The sequence below is a fragment of the Watersipora subatra genome, chromosome 2 (assembly GCF_963576615.1).
Source record: "Watersipora subatra chromosome 2, tzWatSuba1.1, whole genome shotgun sequence".
NCBI lineage: Eukaryota > Metazoa > Bryozoa > Gymnolaemata > Cheilostomatida > Watersiporidae > Watersipora > Watersipora subatra.
The window spans coordinates 2,745,975-2,771,594 of record NC_088709.1 but is presented as its reverse complement, the minus strand read 5'-3'; the positions used below and the strand labels follow the sequence as shown (position 1 = coordinate 2,771,594).

Below are 25,620 nucleotides of genomic sequence, written 5' to 3'. Positions count from 1 at the left end.
CTAAAGATGCAGTTTTGCATTATCATCGGCTTTCACATCTACTCTTTTTTGCATGAGCAACTAGTTCAATGGACAAACTGCCTGGGAATCGCTCTGTGTCCATCAGGAAACCACTGCACAGAATTCTTAATCGTCTTTACTCCAGCCATGATTTGTGGGATCAGGCGGCATAATTAGTAGGAGACTGGATTAATAATGACTAGGTCACAAATATGCTAGAAATATTAAGCTACCATAAAACTCATCTTCCACTTGTTGACACAAAAATGTTCTGTGGCCCCCAAACAAAAATGTTAGGTCTTCAGCTCAAATCATGTAGATTGGCCTTGATTGATAGATCATCATGATCATCAAATTCAAACGAACAAAACAGCAAGATACAATGGAATATTTAACCACATCACATGTAAAATCTGGTCTGTGATATGATCTGTTAGTTGCTTTGAATTTAGTATCAGTCAATAGTAATTGAATCATCATATTCATATGGACATCGTTCTTAATATTCAATGACAATGAATTAATGGCTATCGCGGTGAACGAACCATGTCTTCGGTTTGATCATGAAATTAATTAGTTCTGCTTACCTAGCAATAGTTGTAAATGGTTCCAAATGGTTGAACCTATAATGGTCAGCGCGTTCAGTTACCGTTTTTATCTGTGGAGGTGATAAAACTACTAAATCCCTTGAGGTTAGTAGCTCAGGCACGCAGTGTACGCAACTCATGCTACTAGTTTGGCCGCTATTACTAAGCATTCTGGCGGATTATGACGTTTTGTTCCAATCGCAGTCTGTGAAATTCCTTGTCACAATGGCAACAATGATCGACTTGTTTATTACGCCTCCGCCATTTGATGAGATCCAATTTAAACATGAAAGTATATAAGCAACGAGGTTACAGAGTGCAACGTTCAAACAGGCAATATATAAATACTGAAAAATCTTTTGCACGCATCATATTGCATAAGTTGAAAAAAATAATAACAACTCACAATTGAGTTACTCTGCTCCTAGACTACTAGTCACACCCGTGCAAAACATTTCTCAAAAATACTGTCTGGTAGGTATTAACACCGTCAAGCCTCGATATATGAATTTAATGTTCCAATAATTGCTTTGTATGCTAAAACATCCATTTGTTGGAGCAGATAGATTTATAAAAAGACAAAATATTTTGTTTAATTCATTTAGAGCCTAAAAGTAACCATAAACACTTCAAGTAATAACTTGAATTTTTAAGACTTCAGTTTGCAATAGCTTCAATTTTATTGAATAACATTAAAATGACTGCATTCTATGAAACTGTAAAAGCAAAACTTGAAAAGCTAGCTTATATATTGGAACTAAGTGAATGAAGAGAAGGTTTTGATTTAAGATACATGAGCGGATCTATAGGAATTACAATGCTCAGGTTTGGTAAAGGAGAGAGGGATAGAAATACAAAATTTACTCTAACCTATTATAGCTATAGTTTTAACTAACAAAGATTTATATATGCAATATAATTTTTATCTTTTATTTATAATTTTGCTAGTTCTTTTCGTTTTTACTTACAAACCAATGTTTGGACAGATTTCGGACATCATTTGTTAGAAACTTCATCGCGAGTCAGAGGAAAATATTTGATTGAATTGTAGATTTTATGTCAAACTAGCAGTATGCAGCAGCGATCATAAACAAAGCTTTGACGGCATTAAAAGAAACACTTGTAATATATTATTTGACTTTTTCTTATTAAAGCATACTTAAAAGATATTATTAAAGTTATCCTATTATATATATATATGACATTATATATTATTATATACCATAAAACCTCTAGTGGAACGCCATCACTATCTGAACATCACCCTATTTGACCAGCACCTTTATTTGACCGCCACTATAGGGGAAAAATTGAAAAAGACAGCGCCACCCTTTAATTAAACGCCACCTTTACTAAAACGTCACTTTGACATTTTTTTATCTTTATGAAGCATAATAGAAAAAGGTCAGTTTAGCAAAATAGTGAGGCTGATGATATTAATGTCGCTTTGCTTAAAGGAGAGTTCAAAATATTGGTGACATTAGCATCGCTTCACCCATGAAAGGATTAAATTAATCTTCCCAAAATTTTGACGAACTTGAATGTCACCTCTAATAGAACGCTACCAAAACAGACGGATTGAAAAACCCAACTCTGCAGTACTCAAATAGAGATTGTTCGGTATATATACGTTATAGATCATATTAACAAAATATATAATGCCGCAGTATCACACTTGCTATGCTATCTCCCAAAATTACAAAGCAACTTAATGTGGATTTGATTGATTTTTCACAAGAAATGGTTTGAGAATGGAGCCTGTTGTAGAACATGGCAATGCTTACACACATTTTTACTTTCAAATTTTATCAGCAGCTGCTGGCAAGAAATGGCAAATGTTCAAAACAGCTAAGCCTGTATCACTTGGGAAAGAAATTGTAGAAACAGTTTGGAAAACAAGGAACAGCATTCCCATCGACTCAAGTTTAAAAAGAGGTGCCTTTTTAGCGATGAAGGAAGACATTTCAGAAAATGAGCAACTTTAATCTCTAGCTCTTGGTGCAAGTAAAAAGCTTTATACCACTAGTATGTGTTGTATTTAATGCTAAGCATACAAGGTGCTTCCAACAAGGAAGCCTTAGTACACACATAAGTGGCCAAGTAAAACATACAAGGTACTTCATACAGTATAGCATTAGTACACACATATGTAGTCAAGTTAAACGTACAAGGTACTTCATACAGTAAAGCATTAGTACACACATATGTAGTCAAGTTAAACATACAAGGTGCTTCATACAGTATAGCATTAGTACACAAATATGTAGTTAAGTAAAATTAGACATTTGATGATCATTCACTCTGTCATTTTGTTACTTACATTGCATATTTACTGTAAATGCTTTATCCACTACTTTAGTGAGCATGGTATGGTAGTTTATCATAAGTACGATGAGTGTCTACAGGGTACCTAACTGGTTTACATTATTTCTTTTATACATGTATTCTCATTAACCTGCTTAGTAGATTGTCTCTACCAGAGGGGAAGCAACTCTTCAGTTCAGTCTAACTATAGGTTATAATCTGAGGATATGTTTTAGAATGGTGTAGCATTTTTCTGATGCTGGTAAAAACAAATGGAAGTGGTTGCTACGTAAATCAAGGAACTTGTTTTGGTGGTATGTTTTTGCTGCTAGCTGTAGTAAAGATTGACAACTTCTGTGAATGACAGTGCTTTTTCCTGATTACCTGATTTTAAAACTCTATTTGAACGCCATGGTGATCTACGTTTCAACCTTTCCTTTATAGTAGTAGTGAAATAGAGGTAGCGTTGAAATGGAGACTGGCGTTGTATTTTTAAACACTTCCTCTGAATTTTGGAAGGTCAATTAAGCCCTTTTACAGGCGGAGCGGCAGTAACCCTTTTTGATGTAATAAATCTGCTAACTTATATCCAACTTGTCGTAGATCTCTAAATAAATATGGATTGAGAAGCAGAGATTTATCTCAACCAGTTATATCTATTGTTTGCAATTAACCTGCGATGGTATTGTAGTCTGTGTCCTGCTTTGCAATTTGTTGAAGCTTTCAATTTTTTATTCCATTTTAAATTTGAAGGCATATTTTTATTTTATAACTATATTTAGGAATATTAAATAAAAGCTCATGGCACTTATTGATATGTTTGCTACAGTTTTCAGCCAAAACTGATTTTTTATGTACCATAGTCAGTAGAGTGAAAGTCGAGTTGAAAAGTTTAAAAGTTTAAAAGATGCTATCAAATAATACGCTATAAATCTGCAAATTTATAAGCAATATAATAATAGTCTGTCAAATGCTACAAATAATTATATAATCAAAAACAAGCGACATAAATTAACCATACTTATACTACATGCAAAAATAAAAGTTGACATTTTTAAAACAAAAATATTTGCATCATTTGCTGGCCAGTTGCATTCTGATTGTTGCTTTTGATGGCGCAAACATTTTCTTCTGGCTGTTCAATACCTTCCACAACGTCTTCTGACCTCAACTCTTCTTCTACACTGCTGAGCTAGTCAATATTAGCACCCAAACAATTTTTCAACAAAGCAAAAATTTTACGTGTTGCATATTGCACAAATAATAAACTCACTAAGCGCAACTTTTAGCCAAAAACTAGATACCATCGTAAATGTAAACCGTTTGTCACATACTTCGACTTATCAAGACCGCATTAAACAAGAAACTACTATTAGCCTGATACAGTTATTAATTATTTCTGTGGGGTTGCTTTCAAAGTTTTAATGAAAAAACCAAAAGGCTTTGAAGTTAAAAAAACAGACATCATATGAACAGAAACAACGAAAGAATTTGTTGTTATTGATGTAACTGAGTAATTATTAATACAATTTTGTGGACACTTTTCTATTGATCACTTTTTATTATCTATATATATATAAATGTCAAAGTTTGTGTGTCACTCTGTAATTCTGTACTTCAGTGTGTCCAGCTAAAGCTGTTTTAAAAATTTGGAATGAAGAATTGGTATCACGGAAGATTTGATCGGGGGAGCTCTCGTTCAACAGGCAAATGCTTTACCAATTTAGCTACACAAGATTGATAGAGTCATTGGGCAATATATGTCACTATGTTGGTGAAAATACGCTACCGCTTTCCAGTACGACGTAATGTTATTTTATACTTGCTCCGTCATGAAAGCGAGTAGTTAGCTCTTATTAGTAAGCTTACTCAAATTAGCTATCGGCAATGGGCCAGACTAGTGGCAATTGGCAGACAACTACATTGCCTCTCATTGTTTATAAGCTGATTTTTAATACCCATGCAACGCCAAGCATTCTGCCAGTGGGTTCATAAAGTTCAAAAAATGTCAAAGTTTCGGTCAAATGAAGGTGGCATTCAATTAAAGGGTGACACTCTATTTTCCAACTTTTCTCTCATAGTGGCGGTCCAATAGAGGTGGCATTCAATTAAAGGTGACGTTCAATCAGAGGTGTTACAGAAAGTATACTGCGCGAAAACAGCAGAATTAGCTTTGCTCCAACCAAATTTGGTAATCAACTAAATACAGTGGGTGTTAGTTGGTGCCTGGCAATATGGAGAGTATTCGACTAAAATGCGACAAAGAGCTCAACACGGGTGATAGAGTGAGATACAATGAACTCAACACTGTTAGTAGAGTAAGACACAAGTTATTCAACGCTGTTAGTCGAGTGAGATGCAAAGTTATGAAGTATTTATTTGTGTAAAAATCCACTGACAAACAGACCCGGACATGTTGGTTAGTGTCTGCTAGGAAACAACAAGTGATTTAATTTTTGCAATGGTCACTATTTGTGAGAGGAATGGTATCTGACCATAATTTGCCCATCTGCATGCTCTGAGAAAAGATTGTCACTCAAGAACGACAAACTTTTATTTCCCAAGGAATCTAGTATAAACACCAATTGATATGGGAGTAATTGCTAAATAGATTGTACATAGTTATAGTTTAGAATTGTTTGCCCTTCATGTGGTGTGATGACTCTCTTGTAATTGTTGTGTTATACATTAATGGGTTTTGATTTGTTCTTATACTAAACAAGTACAGCAATGTGTTGCGCTGTTAGCAAAATGCCTTTTCCTGCTGTTATTCTTGTTAAATAATAGCAGATTTTAGGTAAAGTTTAATTTACTATGTTTTCTTACGCTTCTCATAAAAAGTAGTCAAAAATTTTGCAAATGCTCACAGGTACATGAATAATGTGAACCATAGGAAGAATGTTATGAAGACTAGAATAATAACTGGTATCACGGGCATGTCTGTAGTTAGCTATGTAAGCAACAGGGTCTTTCCATGAAAGCCAGCTGTCTTCCCATGAGAGCCAGTCGTCTTTCAATGAGAGCCAGTTGTCTTTTCATGAGATCCAGTTGTATTCCATGAGAGCCAGTTGTATTTCCATGAGAGCCAGTTGTATTTCCATGAGAGCCAGTTGTCTTTTCATGTAAGCAGTCGTCTTTTCATGAGAGCCAGTTGTCTTTCCATAAGAGTCAGTTGTCTCTCCATGAAAGCCAGCAGTCTTTCCATGAGCGCGAATAGTCTTTCTATGAGAGCCAGTTGTGTTTCCATGAAAGCAGTCATTTTTTTCACGAGAGCCAGTTGTCTTTCCAAGAGAGTCAGTTGTCTCTCCATGAAAGCCAATCGTCTTTCCATGAGAGCAACTTGTCTTTCCATGAAAGCAGTTGTCTGTCCACCAGAGTCAGTTGTGTTTCCATGAGAGTCAGTAGTCTTTCCATGAGAGCCCGTTGTATTTCCATGAAAGCAGTCATATTTTCATGAGAGCAGTTGTCTTTCCATGAGAGCCACTTGTCTTTCCATGAAAGCAGTTGTCTTCCCATGAGAGCCAGTTGCCTTTCCATAAAAGTCAGTAGTCTTTCCATGAAAGCCAGTTGTATTTTGATGAGAGCTAGTTGTATTTCCATGAGAGCCAGTTGTCTTTCCGTGAGAGTCAGTAGTCTGAGCTGCTCTATAAATTAAATTTATTATAAATACCTTTTTTTGTAGTTCAATTTAACTAAATTGGAACAAATTGACAGCTGGTTAACTAGTTAGCTGTTTTGAACCCAGCATAACCAGTGCTTTCTTCTGGATAGTCAGTAGTTATTTTGGATTGTAAAATGGCAAACAGTACACTAATACAAACTGGCCACTGGTTGAAAATAGAAAGGAATGGTAGTTGTGGTTACCTCAATTGGGCCGCTAGGTACTGTCTTTAAAAGTTAGCAAAATTAGGCTTCATCTCCTTACAGGCTCTCAATTTGATGGGGTGAGTTCTGGAGTGTGTCCGTTGGTGGTTACACTTGAGTCACTAGTCTGTAAAATAGTGTATTCAGTATAGTTTAATAGTACTATGGCAGTTTCTAGTACTGAGAGAGATCGTTAGACGCGCCAGTGGTGCATGGAAAATAAACATATACACAATAGTTCTAAAATCATAGTGGGTGAATGATTGGGGCATGTGGTAGCTTGGTGCTGAATTTTGCGAGATCGAATCCCATGCGATGCAGTCTTTTTTCCTAACCTCTAGCCATGTTTTTGAACAGAGAAATAGACAAACAGATGGGCAGATGGATGGAAATGGCTCTTATTATAGCAAAGATTTACACAAGAATTACATGTATACGCAGCTTTACCTTGTTATACAATTGTGACAATATACACACTCTCATTCATTAGAAAAACTGTACTGGTAGAACCAAGTTTTTGTCATTTCTCTATAGGAAAGATGATGGTTAGGCACGCAATCTTCATGAAGTGACTTTCACTATAGCCGAACCAATTTTTATCCTTTTTATGAATGTGAGAAGTCTCCATGATTCAATTATTTACTAAGCATCTTAGCAAGTCAGCTAAGTAACATCTTTGAACTCGTGCAACAGTACATGTAAGGGACCGTAAGAGAGCCTGTGTGTTAAAATGTAAGAACATGAGGCTAACATTATCCATTCTTCAGGCTACGTGATGAAGATAAATGTTAACAATGATTTTGCGAGTATTTTGAATCTATTGGGAAATCCCCTAATCAGCATCAACAACTTATCTCTGTTGTTGACACAGTCTTGTGCCTTATTACCATTGTGCTAGTGCACCAGTTAAAAGCAGCAGCAAACAGGTTATTATGACTCATGCTGGCTTGTCAATAACTCTCTAGTCATGTGTTCTCTGGCTGTCTTGTTCTCAAATGATAGCAACTCCTTAAAGGTTTACTTTCAACAAAGTTCACATTTTGTTCACAAAAATGCCGTAGTTTGAATCTAATTATTTGGCTGACGTACTCCAACAGTTTGGTTATTATTTTGACATGTGATGTTATCACTTGAAACTAAAGGTCAATAAAAGGCTCGATATAAAACGTCTGGTAGCACTAGTTTATGACAAATACTTTGGGTTCTACCGGAAAGCCCGTATCAAATATAAATGCTCGCTACTTCACAGTATCGTTTCAGCCTGGTCTAATCATCTAGTCGTAATCTGATCAAGTGACCCATACTTTCTGCCAAATCGGGTGAACAGTTTCTGCAGCATTTTTCGACTATCGCAGGTGACCAACAGGCTCCTCATGTTCATCAGAGGATGATAAGCACTTCTTCGAACTAAGGTTAAAAAAATACAGTAGGTTTTGAGATATCAGTGCTCAAATGACAGCTTTACAATTATGATGAAATACATGCGTAAGGACAATAGACATGGTTTTATTGAACGCGTGAAGTATATTTGTGAAAATATTTCGATGAATGAGGGGGCATGAAAGTGTTAACAAAAGCCATCTTGTTCAACTTCGTCCCATTCGAGCGGTTTTGGAATTGGATTCCAATCTCAATGTTTTCGTGATGGCGGTGATTAACTGTTCGTTTTTGAGCTTTTAAGAGCTTGTAATCACATTTCCACATATTTTGCACCTTCAACACAACAGAGTGAGACATGCTGAATCTGTTGGTATCAAATAACTTTAATGTGAAGTTTGTTGCAAGTCAACCTTTAAAAAATTATTTCGCACACAGTGATGGCTGCTAAAACTACTGTTTCTGTAGTAGTGTATTTAAAAAGTAGTTAACATTGAACAACCTGTTCAGGAATATGCTACAATGTTTGGCATGTGATTCTATGAGTATTCTACATCTGCTAGTTGATTTCTATAAACTGTGCTAATAAGGGCCTTCCTGATACCATCGGAACTGCATGGCAGTGTGCATCAAATGACTACTGACTACTGACAGGACCAACAGGTAGTCCTAGTAGCTCTGCGTTACTATTGACAGGACCAACAGGTAGTATGAGTAGCTATTTGTTACTACTGATAGGACCAACAAGTAGTACGAGTCGCTCTGTGTTACTACTGACAGAACCAGCAGGAAGTATATATGAGTAGCTCTGTGTTACTACTGGCAGGTCCATGAGGTAGTATGAGTAACTCTGTGTTACTACTGACAGGACCAACAAGTAGTATGAGTAGCTCTGTGTTACTACTGACAAGACCAACTAGCAGTATGAGTAGCTCTGTGTTACTATTGACAAGACCAACAGGTAGTATGAATAGCTCTGTGTTACTATTGACTGGACCAGCAGGTAGTAAGAGTAGCTCTGTGTTACTATTGACAGGACTGACAAGTAGTACGAGTAGTCCTGTGTTATTACTGACAGGACCAACAGGTAGTACGAGTAGCTCTGCGTTAGTACTCGCAAGACCAGCAGGTAGTAAGAGTAGCTCTGTGTTGCTATTGACAGGACTGACAAGTAGTACGAGTAGTCCTGTGTTATTACTGGCAAGACCAGCAGGTAGTAAGAGTAGCTCGCACTAGAAGAACATGATAGGTTGATAGAAGGTTTAGTATTGTAAGTATTCCTCGGTGTGTGATTTTTCCATTAACCTGGCTGCTATATGCTGATGTTTATGTAAGCTTGCTTTTACTGAACCTCTGTGATGTCAGAGGCGGGCAGCTGCCTTCTGCTTTAAATGTCTGTATCTGTATGGATACAGTAAAAACTGGAAGTACAATTTATGGTAAGTTAATATTAATTTGTTATGTTTAGTGGTCATTCACAATGATATGCATATGCATGGTTGTTACATGTACTTCAGATTGTTCATATACATTCTAACATGCTGAAAGATTTTGAGCATTGTTTGATACTTTGCCTGGCATGCTTGCTCTTTGATTGGACACTGAACAAATATATAATCTCAAGTCTCTGTTTGACCAAACTGCATTTGAATGCATTCAAAATATAGATACGACGTGCATTGCAAAGATGGTGACCTTTAAATGCACATAGTACCAGTAATTTAGTAAGGTCACAACTGTCTTAGCAGTCAAAAGATGTCTGCTTGGTCGCTGTTTACGCTTTTTGTACATTTTCCATTGGACTTTCCCAACACTTGGAAATCCAGAATAACAACTGCGTTGATCATTCTATATGACTGTATAATATTCCAGGGATTTTCCACTATCTCCTGTTTACATAATCACATTCACGGAGGCTGCTTTAACAATCATTTGTCTTCTGTAGTAACAAATGATACCACTCATGATCAGTATGAGTCATTTCCTCCTGTTTCATTCATTGAGACTACCAAACATCATTCCTGATACAAGCTCTGGTCTTTTCAGCTATACTGAAACTTCTACACTATAGAAATGTTATGTTATACAAACAGTAAAATACATGTAAAATGTCTAATCTGTTCCAAGGTCTTCCCCAATTCATCGCTTTGGCATTTTAAAAAGAGAAAGTCTAAACTGACCTTTTTAATTTACTGACTGTTTAGTAACTGTGATATTATTGATTTGTATCTACAATTATTCTCCTTTTCCTCATCACTTTCACTTGGTTTAGTGTCCATGATTACGGCAATTTTATGTTAAGGAGATGGCACACCTTCAACGTTAGTGTAAATCAAATTTTGCACATTTTCCAGACAGCAAAACCTATGCTTCAAAAAATAAAAAAATTGGATATGCCTAAAATAAAGTAAAACAAAAATATATCTCTACTATAATAACAAAATGTCAATAACAAAAAAACAAATGTCTGTCCGCCTATCCGTAGCCAGGGTAAGAGGCTAAGTTAAAGGTTAGTTTGGGATGAGACTCCGTCACGTGACATTCAGCTTGTTAGACCAATCAGCCTTCTTTAAGTATTTCTGAATAATTGTGCAGCTACCTATTCTCTGTGATTTATTGGCACACCTGATGATCTTTGACAACGCAAGAGACTGCCTGGGTACTAGTATATACTATAGAGATACCCCCCTATATGTTATTTTCTCTTCCGAGTGCAGCAAAAGAGAAAATGATATTTTAAGGTCAACTATGAAACTCTTGTTATTCAAATCGAATTTGAGAGCTTGCACCGACTTCCCTCTTATATGATAAAAAATGTTTTATGTAATACAAAGCAAAACCACATAAATTCTTAACATTTTGTGGAATTTATGTACAAGGTTTAGGTTATAGGAGCGTCTGCTGTATTGCAGTTGAGCAGGAACCCAGCAGGTGAATAGGTCATTAGGCCAGCAGGTGAATAGGTCATTAGGTCAACTCTCATAGATTAAACCTTAATGTTAACTTGTAATCATCACAATCAAAACAGATCAAATAATTATAATCATCACAAGTTTGAGCTCGAAAAATTAAAATATGAAACAATTGTTTCACCAAATGATGAGCAAATTTCTCAAAATATTATTACAAATTTTTATTGAAAAGACTAGATTATGACAGCAAGACAATATTTTTGGCTTGAAAAATTATAGAGAATAAGAAAAGTTGCGATTAGTCACTTACATTGCTGAAATTTATTCCAAAATTTTATCATTTTAATACTGAGGAGAAATTTCAAGATGGCTACTAGCTGGCTCGAAGTACTGCCACTTCACCGCTATGGCAGTCTAACAACACAAGAGTTGTGTATAGCTCAGCCAATCAAGGCCTCTAAATATACTTGACTATGACAGCCTATACATGCTGGGAAAGAACCTGCTTATGCACAAGTACTTCTACCAAACCAACTCAAACATTGGATGTCTTTGCTATTCACAAATGACAGGCAGTGTGAATAAGTGGAATGTAGCCTGGGCATGGCTCTCGTGGGGGATTGGGAGAGAGAGCCTGGGACACATTGCAACACGCGAGGAAGACAACTCTAAAAGTCGACTTCTGCAGTCGCTAATATCACAATCGTTATTTCCGTAGGAGTATCGAGTGACAGTCTTTTTTTATGATCTTCGCGAGTATTATGTATTACATGTACATGTATTTTTAATCTGAATTGGCAGCAAACAAACGCTGGTTGGTAAGTATGAAATGTTGGTTGCATAATAAATCACGGGAGTTATATTATTTTATATGTTTAATTAATTCGGTTTTGATTTAATTGTAATCAAAAATTAAATCAATTGAATAAAAGATTTTCACAATAACAATACAAACGAATAGCAATAGAACAACAAAAATGAATCGTACGCCGCTAATAAAGAAAAGTTTATCTAGGAAAAAGTAATCTCAGTTCTATTTTACTCCTGAGTATTGTGATTACTCGTGACAGTTATTATGAACAACTCGGACCTACCACTGCAAAACGGTATCATCATACCTGCCAACTCTCACGCATTGGGCGTGAGACTCACGCAATCACCCCAAAGAAAAAATGAAAATGCGTGAGATTTTTGCCCCAATTTCCACAATTTCATATATACTATCATTGATACATCAATTGCCCAAAACCAAATCTCACGCATTGCCCCACTCTTGGGTTGGCAGGTCTGGGTGTCATCTGAAAGCAAATACTCTTTCCAAAGCCAGTAGGAAGAACTATAAATTAGTCAAAACCTGCGATAATATGTTGCAAAGCTTGAGACTGTTTTGGTCTCAGCGTGACTATGCCTAGCTCTGATAGATGAATTTTGAATCGCTCCATTTTTTATCAGTATATGAAATGAAACTGCAAACGTGAAAACGCAAGAGAATAGTAACCTATGGTTCTTATCGTTTTGTTATCAAACGGGGTATTACATAACTACCCAGCCTATCAAAAACATAGGGCCTTTCACTAGATCAAGTCACGTTACCGTGACGATAGGCTTTTAAATGCGCCACATCTAATACATCGTGAGATCTGAATCTATCGACACGCTTTCATTAGAATCAGTCTTAGCGTCATATGTAACATATGTCGCTCGTTTTGCAGAAGTTATCTTACCTTTTTTCCGCTATGTGTCCCAGGCTTTCTCTCCCAATCTCCCACGAGAGCCATGCCCAGGCTAAGTGGAATGGGTTGAAAATAGGGACAAGGAAGTTCTGATATTGGATAGCTTATTACGGCAACATGTTGATAAGCAACTTATTGACACATACAACATTTGAATGAAATCTGGTTATTCACTTGCGGTAGTTGTTGATTCGATGGTATAGAGAACTCGTGTACTAAAAGCTGAGCTCACTCAAAACCATTACAGAACACTTCCTGTATGGTGCATCTTTTTAAAGAGGATATGATGACCTCACCAGTGAATAAACTAACTAGAGCCTTTTTGGAATTTTGGCAATCTGTGTGAGATTTGGTAGAGCAACAAATTCGAGTTTAAAGTTCTAATGAAGTATCACATAGAAACAAAACAGACGATTTTATTGTTTTTAGCATTAATCTAATTGGACTCCATCACTTCCGACGAGCAAATCAAAAAAAATTAATCAGCAGTGATAAATTGTGAAACGATATAACTAAATTAGGTAACACAATTTTGAGTTATGAAACTTAGGTTTTGACCAACAGAAAGTGTTACAGGGTTCATTTATTCTTATCTTATTCTATGTTAGTAAAGCAGGCGGAATGGCTTGAGAGTTTTTGTGAGAAAACAGTAATGTAGACTCTGTCAACATACTATCCATTGTTTTTAATAGATGTATTTATTTACCATGAAATGAAACACACTAAAAGGAAAGCAGAAGGAAAAAGACAGCAACATGTTTACTAAAACTTGATACCAACATTTGATATCAGTTTACCTTCACTCAGCCAGGACTTTCCGCTTTCCTTCTGTCAGTTTCACTTTATTCTCGAATTCAATAGGCTCACCTCTTAAGGCTTTTGTGACATCCTGTTTACCACAAACCAACTTTAGAGTAAATGCATTTTAGATTAAATCAACTTTAGAGTAAATGATAAAAAGTTGCTGATAAAACCTATGTAACGCGATTCTGTAAGAAAATTTAGAGCTCTGCCTCATCAAAGTCTTGAATGTAGCTGTTGACGTGTTTGTATAAAAGTAAGTTCAAGCTTGGTGTAGCTTCGCAAGTGTGCTGGACATCTACATGTAGATAGATTTTATGGTGCCATTTACGAAGCTGAAAACATTGAACACATTAAATTCATGGTACATGGTGCACTGCCTTTCATTCATGATAATTTAAGACTGATTATCCTGATATGTTGTAGACTCACTCTTAAGTTTGGCTTAAAATGTAGAGGCTAACTTATTTGTATCATAAGAATGTTAATCGAATTGCTTGTGAGCACAGTTTAACTTATTGGATCCTTATCAGTTCCCTTATAACAAACACGTCTGACAGATGACATATAAAAAATCCAAAAAAGAGAAGTTTTTGGAACGCATGATTTATTGTTACAAGCGGAAATTACTGCTTGGAGTTTCTATTTTCTTGTTTCTAGAACGTCAGCTTCCAAGTGGTGTCTTGCCAGTCATCATTTATGAACTGGATATCCTGATATGTTGTAGACTCACTACTGAGACTGATTATCCTGATATGTTGTAGACTCACTACTGAGACTGATTATCCTGATATATTGTAGACTCACTACATGAGACTGATTATCCTGATATATTGTAGACTCACTACTGAGACTGATTATCCTGATATGTGGTAGACTCACTACTGAGACTGGATATCCTGATATATTGTAGACTTAATACAGAGATTGGATTTCCTGATATGGTGTAGACTCACTACTGAGACTGGATATCCTGATATGTTGTACGCTCACTCCTGAGTTAAGCTTATGCATGTATTAGAGTTTATTATTAGCCCTTGAAGGTTTTTGAGTAAATTAAACATCTACATGATGTGATGCTTTTGAAAATGTATGTATTGGAATTATCAAATATATTTATTTTAGTTTAAATGTCAACACAGACAGTCTCTGTATAAAGCCTGGTTCTATGATGAAACCGATGATGAAACAGTGTCGGTTCTACTGGCAGCATGTCTGCTGATCTTGGACATGTACACATGCTGCCAAATGCTAATTATGTATCCAACCCGACTGACGCTTGCAAAGAGCAGTCCGGCGAATCCAGCCTGAAATAAAAAACATTAACATTATTTTTGTTATTTTCTGTCCTATCGTCAGAGCATTCTTCATTTAATCGGTCAGAGCTTTAGTGATTGTGTGTGTATCATGACCAAGTTTTTCATAAATCTGTTTTTATCTTCTCTTATTCAATTATGGCTGCTGTTCTATTGTCAAGCACTTCCTTTATTGTATTCCAAATTTACGACTGAATCGTTCATTTGTCAAAAATTATAGTAAATATTGGATTTGTTAGTAATGCATTGTCCAATCAAAGATGAGCTTATATGCAACTGATTAAATGAGAGTGAGAGAGAAGTTGTTCAGTTGATTTTATTGGTTTATTCCTTCCGACTAAAACCACCAAAGCCAAAAGCTTTGGTTCAACTGAAGCGTGGCTTCCTTGACACAGCATCTCCATTAAGACGAGTGTAGACAACTCATTTTAAATGCTCATATCTGTGTAAATGAAATGAATGGTAGATTTATGGCAAAAGATTAGAAGTGAACTCTGGTCTGAGTAACTTAACAGGCATGATTAATACTCATCTCTGATGACTCTGTGTTCTAGTCTGCAGAATTGTATAACAGTTTTCCTCTGCAAATTACACCTGAAGACTTGATAATTTTTCATTAGCAGGGCAACCACTATCCTATCAATAGTCGCTTGTTCAGTCGAGCTATTAGCAGGACTGTTCAGCAATAATGATTGGCTTTTCAGGAGCATACTATGAGAATCAAGGAGACCCCGGACAATATCCATTGTGACAGTAAAATTTCTTTTTTTCATATGCGCTTTAAGCAGTGTTTCCCGCTGACCACTGACGATGTTCAGTGACAAGAATATTCATTCTTTGAGCCCAAAAACGATCAGTGAACATTGCTTCATCCTTGTTTCTGTAACTAATGGCTTGCTGGTCTGAATAGCTGTAACAACTGGAATAAACACAATGTTCCATTTTTGTATTTATTTGACAATTGGCACCGGTTACATACATGTACATGTAATATAATACTAATGATAGGCATACTGGAAAAACTTTAACTATTTGTGACGTTAAAATTGTCAGAATTATGTAAAAAAATTGAAACAGGAAGTTATTGAGCAGTAAAATACAATAAATTAAAAAATATTAAAAAAAGAAAATTAAATATAAAGATAAACAAAACATTTGTATTTTATAAGTAAGTAAAAACCAAATTGATGATAAATGGGTATAGCATATATGGGCATACCATGAGAGATTGTTTCAGAATAACTTCTCTTTCAAGCATAGAATACTTTGATAGTCCCTGCAAGAGGGGAGTTGCAGCCAGAATACGGGCATTTTATCAGCTGAATTACACTCTTTTTTGACTCATCAGTTTTGCATGAGTCACAGTAAATAAGGTGTCCACATGGAAGTCCAACATTAGTAGCTGGTACAAAGTTAGTAGTCTTTAGTTCACAAATTCTACAACCGGCTTTATGTTTAGTCCGTCGCTCACTTTGTTGGAGTTGTCCAAGCTGTTGATCTGTAGGCTGTTGTGCAGGTGGATTATGTTCTTGAAGAGGATGTGAAGCAGCACCAGATTTTGGAGTTATTTCACCCTGCCTTATTGGTTCTTCGCCAGCATCTTCCAATGCATGCACAGCATTCACCATGTCTTTTACACTTTCAAATTGGTTGTTAGCTGCCAGAGCTTTAGCGATTGTCTGTCTATCATGACCCAGTTTTTCACAAATCTCTGGCATCGCCTCTTGTTCAGATATGGCTGCTTTTTTCTTCCATTCAGCTCGTTTCTGCAGTTTTGTTTTTGTCGTACATTTCTTGTTGTCTGGAGTCCTTTGGTAAACCAGATCAACATACTCTATCCCTTTCTTGTTTAGCAGATAAGAACAGTCAGGAAACCAACGAGCATGTTCCTCCCATGGTTCATCATGAGCTGTCCATCCTTTGATCCCTCCTAAGCAGTAGAAGCACCGAACCTGGTCATCAAAGCCTGTATAATAGAATCCTGCTTCACAAACTTGCTCTCCAGTGAGGGGGCTGCTGGCTGGCCATCTCTGGAAAGTTCTCAGTCTCACAGAATCTGGAGCATACTTTATAACGGCAGCTCGGTTGGTACAGATCCCCAATGGGCCGCTGTCTGTACCACTTTCTTGCTGTTGTTTTTGTTCAGCATCAGTGAGATTACCAAATACTGTTATATTGGCCATGTCTTCACTCGCTATTTTCTTTGATCGATATTCTCGATTCCCACAGTTTAATCCTTTGACAAATTGACAAAAGTTAAAAAGTCGAGCATGCTCAGTCATGGGAACCTCATGCTGTGACCAGTTACGAAGCCTTCCTCTACAAAATGCACACTGAACTTGGTCTCCTTCTCCAAGGTAGTAAAATCCAGCTTCAGCCATCTTTGTACCAGATAGTGTTCCATAATGTGGCCACTTTATCTGGAATGTTCTTCTCCTCTGTCCTTCATCAACCATTAATGATTCTCGCTCTTCTGTTGTCAGATCATTGTTAATGTAACATAGGTATTCTTTGGGAGTTTTCTGGTCAAGTTCTTTCTGTAGAGTTAGAGGTATAGCTGGATTGTGGTTCTCTGGATACTGAGCAGCTGTGCAAACCCATAAGTTTGGTTTCTTTACCCAGTTACTGTTTCTCATCCATCTGGTTTCATTAAAAAGTTCATCTGGCTCATCAACTTCTTTGCTGATTTCTTTTGTACTAGCATACTGTGCAGTATGGCTGTAGTCCACCACAAGCTGACTTTGTTTGGAGATCTTTGCTGATGACCCATGTTGGTTTATTGGCCATATTGAAGCGATCTTCTTTATTCTATTTGACAGATGTACAAACCATGTTAGACATCTTACATTTGCAGAATATTTTCCCAACAGCTGAGCAACTGTTACCACAAATCTGATGATCGCAAAGAAGGTGAGAGGTAAATCAAGTCCTATGGTAAAACAATCTGTGGTCCATTGGTAGGAATTCAGGCTTTGCTCTCTTTGATGAATAACTTGTCTCTCAAAATAGAGCATCTCTTTTCGTAGAGTTCGTTGCTCAATTGCTGCTGTAAAGGCTGTTTGAAGGATGAAATGTATATCAATGCAATTTCTTCTCCCTGTAATTTGGTTAGATTCATAATTATAGTTAACATACTCATCAAGCAAGAGTAATCACTGTACCAGTTCAAACCCTAACTACAGTTGGGCAGTTTTGCTTGCCTGTATTTGCAATTTCCAGACAGCTCTGAATTTCTTGATGTATCTCTGATGAAGTCAACTGGTGTTGTTTACACCAACACAGCAGAGCGGTTTTATATATACTTATCCGCTATGTATATATATAGCCATCGGTCTAGTTGCGTGACCCAATAAATCATGTTTATTGAATTCTCTGTCACGTAGTACTTGTCCTACAGTGTCAGTGCTATTAGTAGAAGGTCACCTGCTTCCCATCACGTGAACTGCTCTATTGTAATGGACCGCCTGTAAATAGACTTACTCTAGACCTTGCTGTCACTCCTTTAACAACACCTTTACCAATATTAGACTAATTGTTTGAGCTAACAGGCTGTATTGGATGCATGTTAGCAGAGTTTATGGTTGTCTTAGCAGACTTAACTTAGTACACTCTCTATCAACATCATAACTCTCTTTGAACAGTAATCTTACAGTTGCCAGCAACTTCCAAATACTCAAAAGAGCCTTCTGGATGTACTGCATTGTTGTGTGGTTAATGCAAGGAAGTCCCTTACAAGATGACATCTACACAACACCAATGATTGATCATTCCTGCATTTGACTATGCTATGAGTGTGTGATTGCTCATTTCTGTGATGTATTAATCTTACTATCTTATCATATATATAATTATATGTATATATATACATATATATATATATATATTATATATATACATGATCAAATATATATATACTATATATATTTCTCAAATTCCGTCTGTATGTCATTGTATATCTGTATATCTGTTGGTTTTCCGGCTATAGCTATTATTAGAACAATGGAGCTTGACAACAATGCAGAATGGTAAATCATGGCTTATCGTCATTGAAAGCTTAACCTTATTAACTAACTTGGTGGAGTTTTCCATTGGAAATATGCCAGGCTACTAGCTTGAAAGGTACAGTTGTTTGACAAAGTTTTAAAACCTTTATAGTTGTTTTTATTTTTCTCTTAATTTATTTCAACTGCACGACATACTTCTCTCATGATATGTAGTTTGAAAGTTGGAATGGCAAATGTTGTTATACGTTAAATACAAATCAATTTTCTTTCCAAAGACTCTTTACACAGGCAACACCGGGTGACACAGCTAGTATCTATATATATATATATATATATTTCTCAAAGTCCGTCCTTTGGAAATCCACCTATAGCTATTTTTAGAACAGCTGAGCTGGACAACAATACAGACTCAAAGTCATGGCTTACCGTCATTGGAAGCCTAACCTTATTAACTAGCTTAGTGGAGTTTTCCATTGGCAATATGCCAGGCTACTAGCTTGAAAGGTACAGTTGTTTGACAAAGTTTTAAAACCTTTACAGTTGTTTTCATTTTTCTCTTAATTTATTTCAACTGCACGACACACTTCTCTCATGATATGTAGTTTGAAAGTTGGAATGGCAAATGTTGTTATACGTTAAATACAAATCGGTTTTCTGTCCAAAGACTCTTCTATTACACGGGCAATGCCGGGTGACACAGCTAGTATATATACATGTATATATATACAGTGAAACTCGGATAAATCGCCCTCGGATATATCGAACACATGGTTAACTCGAATGGATTTGCTTGGTCCGTTCCCACGCAATGATAAATGGCTTTAGATAACTCGACCGGAAATCCGTTAACTCGAACAGTTTTTTGCCAAACGGCTACCAAAACGGTTGTTACTATCGCTTTAGAATATCACTTTATTCTAAGCCATAGAGATAAACATCGACTTTTAGTAGTTCTTAGGCCTCGTTATTACCAACATCGGCAAATATTTTCATTAACGACTTTTCTAAAGGTTTGCAAAAATCAAATTTTACCAAACGTCCCCTTAGCGATAAGCCCTCAGAATGCAAAGAAAACCCTAAGAATGCAAGAAAAGCGAGGTAAAATTTGGATAACTTTAAAGTAATATCGGCAAAATTGATAATGGGTTTTTAATAGTAAAGCAGTTTTGTAATAACTGACTTACTGCAAAATTGATCTTGGTTAAAACGCTCGGTAAAAAAATACGTATTTATTTTTTTAAGCGTTTTAACCGCGATCAAGCTTTGCCAATTTTAATCTGAGAACGTCCTGGCAGTCACATCACCTAAAGCAACAAACAAATCTCAAGTGATAAAAAAATATCTATACTTTCTGATTAAAAATATTTAAAACTTCACACGAGAGACCCTTTAACTTGCAACAAGCAATCTATGCTTTTGATTGATATATAGTTTGTATATGCACATGTATCTACTGATAAATACGTGCATTTATGACTGTCCTGATAACTTGAACGCTCTAATAACTCGAACACTTTTGCTCGGTCCCTTGAAGTTTGAGTTATCCGTGTTTCACTGTATATATAGAAGTTGTGTATGTAGAAGCTTTTAGTACACGAGTTCTCTTACCATCGAATCAACAACTACCGCAAGTGAATAACCAGATTTCATTCAAATGTTGTATGTGTCAATAAGTTGCTCATCAACATGTTGCCATAATACGCTATTCAATATCCTAACTTCCTTGTTCCTATTTTCAACCCATTCCACTTATTCACACTGCCTGTCATTTGTGAATAGCAAAGACATCCAATGTTTTAGTTGGTTTGGTAGAAGTACTTGTGCATAAGTGAGTTCTTTCTCAGCACGCGTGAGTTGCCATGGCCAAGTATATTTAGAGGCCTTGATTGGCTGAGCTATACACAACTCTCGTATTGTTAGACTGCCATAGCGGTGAAGTGGCAGTACTTCGAGCCAGCTAGTAGCCATCTTGAAATTTCTCCTCAGTATTAAAATGATAAAATTTTGGAATAAATTTCAGCAATGTAAGTGACTAATCACAACTTTTCCTATTCACTATAATTTTTCAAGCCAAAAATAATGTCTTGCTGCCATAATCTAGTCTTTTCAATAAAAATTTGTAATAGTATTTTGAGAAATTTGCTCATCAGTTGGTGAAACAATTGTTTCATATTTTAATTTCTCGATCTCAAACTTGTGATGATTATAATTATTTGATCTGTTTTGATTGTGATGATTATAAGTTGACATTAAGGTTTAATCTATAAGAGTTGACCTAATGACCTATTCACCTGCTGGGTTCCTGCTCAACTGCAATACAGCAGACGCTCCTATAACCTAAACTCCCTTGTGCATAAATTCCTCAAAACGTTAAGAATTTATGTGGTTTTGCTTTGTATTACATAAAAAAATTTTTACAACGTAAGAGGGAAGTCGGTGCAAGTTCTCAAATTTCGATTTGAATAACAAAAGTCTCATAGTTGGCCTTAAAAACATCATTTTCTCTCTTGCCGCCCTTTGAAGGGAAAATAAAATATAGGGGGGTATCTCTATAGTATATACTAGTACCCAGGCAGTCTCTTGCGTTGTCAAAGATCGTCAGGTGTGCCGATAAATCACAGAGAACAGGTAGCTGCACAATTATTCAGAAATACTTAAAGACGGCTGATTGGTCTAACAAGCTGAATGTCACTCACCGGAGTCTCATCAATAGCTAACTCTTATTCTAGCCTCTTACTATGGGGACAAATAGATGGACAGACAGACACATTTTTTATTATGGTAAAGATATATTTTTGTTTTACTTTATTTTAGACATATACAATTTTTTTGTCTAAAAAAGTGTCTGGAAAAAGTGCCAAACCGATTTAAACTAATATTGAATTTGTGTGATCCCCTCAAGGTAGTATTATCGTAATCATGGACACTAAACCAAGTGAAAGTGATGAGGAAAAAGCGAATAGTTGTAGATACAAATCAATAACACCACAGCTACTATACAGCCAGTAAATCAGAAAGGTGAGTTTAGACTTTCTCTTTTTAAAATGCCAAAGCAATGAATTGGGGAATACCTTGGAACAGATTAGACAATTTACATGTATTTTACTGTTTGTATAACATAACATTTCTATAGTGTAGAAGTTTCAGTATAGCTAAAAAGACAAGAGCTTGTATCAGGAATGATGTTTGGTAGTTTCAATGATGAAACATGAGGACGCGACTCATACTGATCATGAGTGGTATCATTTATTAGTACAGAAGAAAAATGATTGTTAAAGCAGTCTCCGTGAATGTGATTATGTAAACAGGAGATAATGGAAAATCCCTGGAATTTTACACAGTCATATAGAATGATCAACACAGTTGTTATTCTGGGTTTCCAAGTGTTGGGAAAGCCCAATGGAAAACGTAAAAAAGCGTAAACAGCGGCCAAGCAGACATCTATTGACAGCTAAAACAGTTGTGTCCCTTGTAAATTACCGGTACTATGTGCATTTAAATCTCACCATCCTTTGCATTGCACATCGTATCCATGTTTTTTTAAAGACGGATGATTTGTCTAACAAGCTGAAAGTCACGCACCGGAGTCTCATCAATAGCTAACTCTTATTCTAGCCTCTTACCATGGTGATATATATATAATATATATAATATATATATATTATATATATATAATATATATATAATATATATAATATATATATATATAATACAGATATAATAATATAGATATTCTCCGGTGCAAATTGTCCAATAAATATTTTATACATAAACTAGTTGTATTCTATTAAAGAGGTATGATATCAAACAATGATGGAGCATTGTGTTTATTCCAGTAGTTACAGCTATTCAGACCAGCAAGCCATTAGTTACAGAAACAAGGATGAAGCAATGTTCACTGATCGTTTTTGGGATCAATGAATGAATATATATATATATATATACATATATATATATACATGTATCTGAGTAATGTTAGAGTGTGTGATATCTTGCAGAGATGAGCCAAACCTAGCGATGTTCTTTAAATTATTTGGACTAAGATTTGGAGTTTACAAGGCTCACTATATTTACAAACCTACAGAATAGAGAGTATTATCTATGCCACTATAATCAGTTGTGATCATGTTTCTGATCAGTTTTTCAAAATACTTGAAAAAAGCTGTTCGTTCCTACTAGTTGATATCTACCAGGTACTAAATACATACTCTTTGGCCTATTTTGGTAAAATTTTGTGAAATGTGAGATTAGATGATAACATTGTAGAGGTCATTGGCTGGTATTTATCTAAAGCATTCAATATTGGCAAAAGCACTACATATTTGTTCAGCAATGGATTTGACACGATAATTAACAATACCCATCAAATATTCGAGACAATCAAACTTCTATCTTCTTAACGGAAACTTTGAGCTCACACTATAAATAAATGGAAATGAATGGTAGATTTATGGCAAAAGATTAGAAGTGAACTCTGGTCTGAGTAACTTAACAGGCATGATTAATACTCATCTCTGATGACTCTGTGTTCTAGTCTGCTGAATTGTATAACAGTTTTCCTCTGCAAATTACACCTGAAGACTTGATAATTTTTCATAAACAGGGCAAGCACCAACCTATTAATAGTCGCTTGTTCAGTCGAGCTCTTAGCAGGACTGTTCAGCAATAATGATTGACTTTTCAGGAACATTCTATGAGAATCAATGAGATCCCGGACAATATCCGTTGTGACAGTAAAATTTCTTTTCTTCATATGTGCTTGAAGCAGTGTTCACCGCTGGCCACTGTCGATGGTCATTAGCAAGAATATTTATTCATTGATCCCAAAAACGATCAGTAAACATTGCTTCATCCTTGTTTCTGTAACTAATGGCTTGCTGGTCTGAATAGCTGTAAAACTGGAATAAACACAATGCTCCGTCATTGTATGATATCTTTACTATTTAATAGAATACAACTAGTTTATGTATAAAATAATTATTGGACAATTTGCACCGGTTACATAATATATTATTAATAATAGACATATTGGGAAAAGAAAGATAAAACAGTAAAAACTTGATTATTTGTGACGTTAAAATTGTCAGAATAACGTAAAAAAATAAAAAAAAGAAGTTATTGAGCACCATAATACGAGAAATTAAAAATATGGTATATAAAAAGAGGAAAATAAAATATAATGCTATACAAAAAATTTGTATCTTACCGATAAGTAAAAACTAAATTGATGATATGTGGGTGTAGCTATGAACATGCCACAAGGGATTGTTTCAGAATAATTTCTTTTTCAACCAAAGAATACTTTGATAGTTCCTGCGAGAGGAGAGTTGCAGTCAGATTACGGGCATTTTACCTGCTGAATTACACTCTTTTTTTACTCATCAGTTTTGCATGAGTCACAGTAAATAAGATGTCCACATGGAAGACCAACATTAGTAGCTGGAACAAAGTTAGTAGACTTTAGTTTACAAATTCTACAACCAGCTTTATGTTTAGTCTGTCGCTCACTTTGTTGGAGTTGTCCAATTTGATGATTTGCAGGCTGTTGTCCAGGGGGAATATGTTCTTGAAGAGGATGTGAAGCAGCACCAGAATGATGTTGGAGTTATTTCACCCTGCCTTATTGGTTCCTCACCAGTATCTTCCAATGCATGCACAGCATTCACCATGTCTTTTACACTTTCAAAATGGTTGCTGTTGTAGGCCAGAGCTTTAGCGACTCTCTGTCTATCGTGCCCAAGTTTTTCACAAATCTCTGGCATCGCCTCTTGTTCAGATATGGCTGCTTTTTTCTTTTGTTCAGCTCGCTTCTGCATCTTTGTTTTTGTTGTACATTTCTTGTTGTCCGGAGTCCTTTGGTGAACTAGATTAACACATGCTGCTCCTTTCTTGTTCAACAGATAAGAACAGTTAGGAAACCAACGAGCGTGCTCCTCCTATGGATCATTGTGAGTTGTCCACCCTTTGGTTATTCCTAAGCAGTAGAAGCACCGAACCTGGTCACCAAAGCCTGTATAGTAGAATCCTGCTTCACAAACTTGCTCTTCATTGAATGGGCTGCTGGCTGGCCACCTTTGGAAAGTTCTCAGTCTCGCAGAATCTGGCGCATATTTTATAATGCCAGCTCGATTGGTACCAACTCCCAATGGGCCGCTGTCAGCACCACTTTCTTGCTGTTGTTTTTGTTCAGCATCAGTGAGATTACCAAATACTGTTATATTGGCCATGTCTTCACTTGCTACTTTCTTTGATCGATATTCTCGATTCCTACAGTTTAATCCTTTGACAAATTGACAAAAGTTAAAAAATTGAGCATGTTCAGTCATGGGAACCTCATGTTCTGACCAGTTACGGAGCATCCCTCTACAAAATACACACTGAACTTGGTCTCCCTCTTCGAGGTAGTAAATTCCAGCTTCAGCCATTTTGGTTCCGGATAGTGTTCCATCATGTGGCCATTGTGTCTGGAATGTTCTTCTCCTTTGTCCTTCATCAACCATCACTGATTCTCGCTCTTCTGTTGTCAGATCATTGTTAATGTAACTCAGATATTCTCTGTGGGTTTTCTGGTCAAGTTCTTTCTGTAGAGTTAGAGGTATAGCTGGATTGTGGTTTTCTGGATACTGAGCAACTGTGCAGACTCATAGGTTTGACTTTTTTACCCAGTTGCTATCTCTCATCCATCTGGCTTCGTTTAAAAGTTCATCTAACTCATGTACTTC

The 25,620-nt window shown here is 36.2% G+C and overlaps 1 protein-coding gene across 1 annotated transcript; it reads right to left on the bottom strand.

Annotated features, from left to right (window-relative positions):
* Positions 1–15,819: 15,819 nt before the first annotated feature.
* Positions 15,820–25,398, bottom strand: LOC137386998 (uncharacterized). Its single transcript, XM_068073270.1, has 4 exons — positions 24,860–25,398; positions 24,565–24,751; positions 18,095–18,152; positions 15,820–17,991 (listed from the first exon to the last, which is right to left on the bottom strand). The coding sequence occupies exons 1-4, from the start codon at positions 25,396–25,398 to the stop codon at positions 16,145–16,147; spliced, it is 2,631 nt and encodes an 876-aa protein (XP_067929371.1). The 3' UTR covers positions 15,820–16,144.
* Between the last annotated feature and the right edge of the window lie 222 nt (positions 25,399–25,620).

Coding starts and splice junctions, on each gene's coding strand:
- LOC137386998 (XM_068073270.1), bottom strand. CDS start 25,398: ATGGTTGATGAAGGACAAAGGAGAAGAACATTCCAGACACAATGGCCA. Junction 24,752..24,859: donor TGCTTAGGAATAACCAAAGG/GTGGACAACTCA, acceptor AGTTCACCAAAG/GACTCCGGACAACAAGAAAT. Junction 17,992..18,094: donor TCTGGAAATTGCAAATACAG/GCAAGCAAAACT, acceptor ACCAAATTACAG/GGAGAAGAAATTGCATTGAT.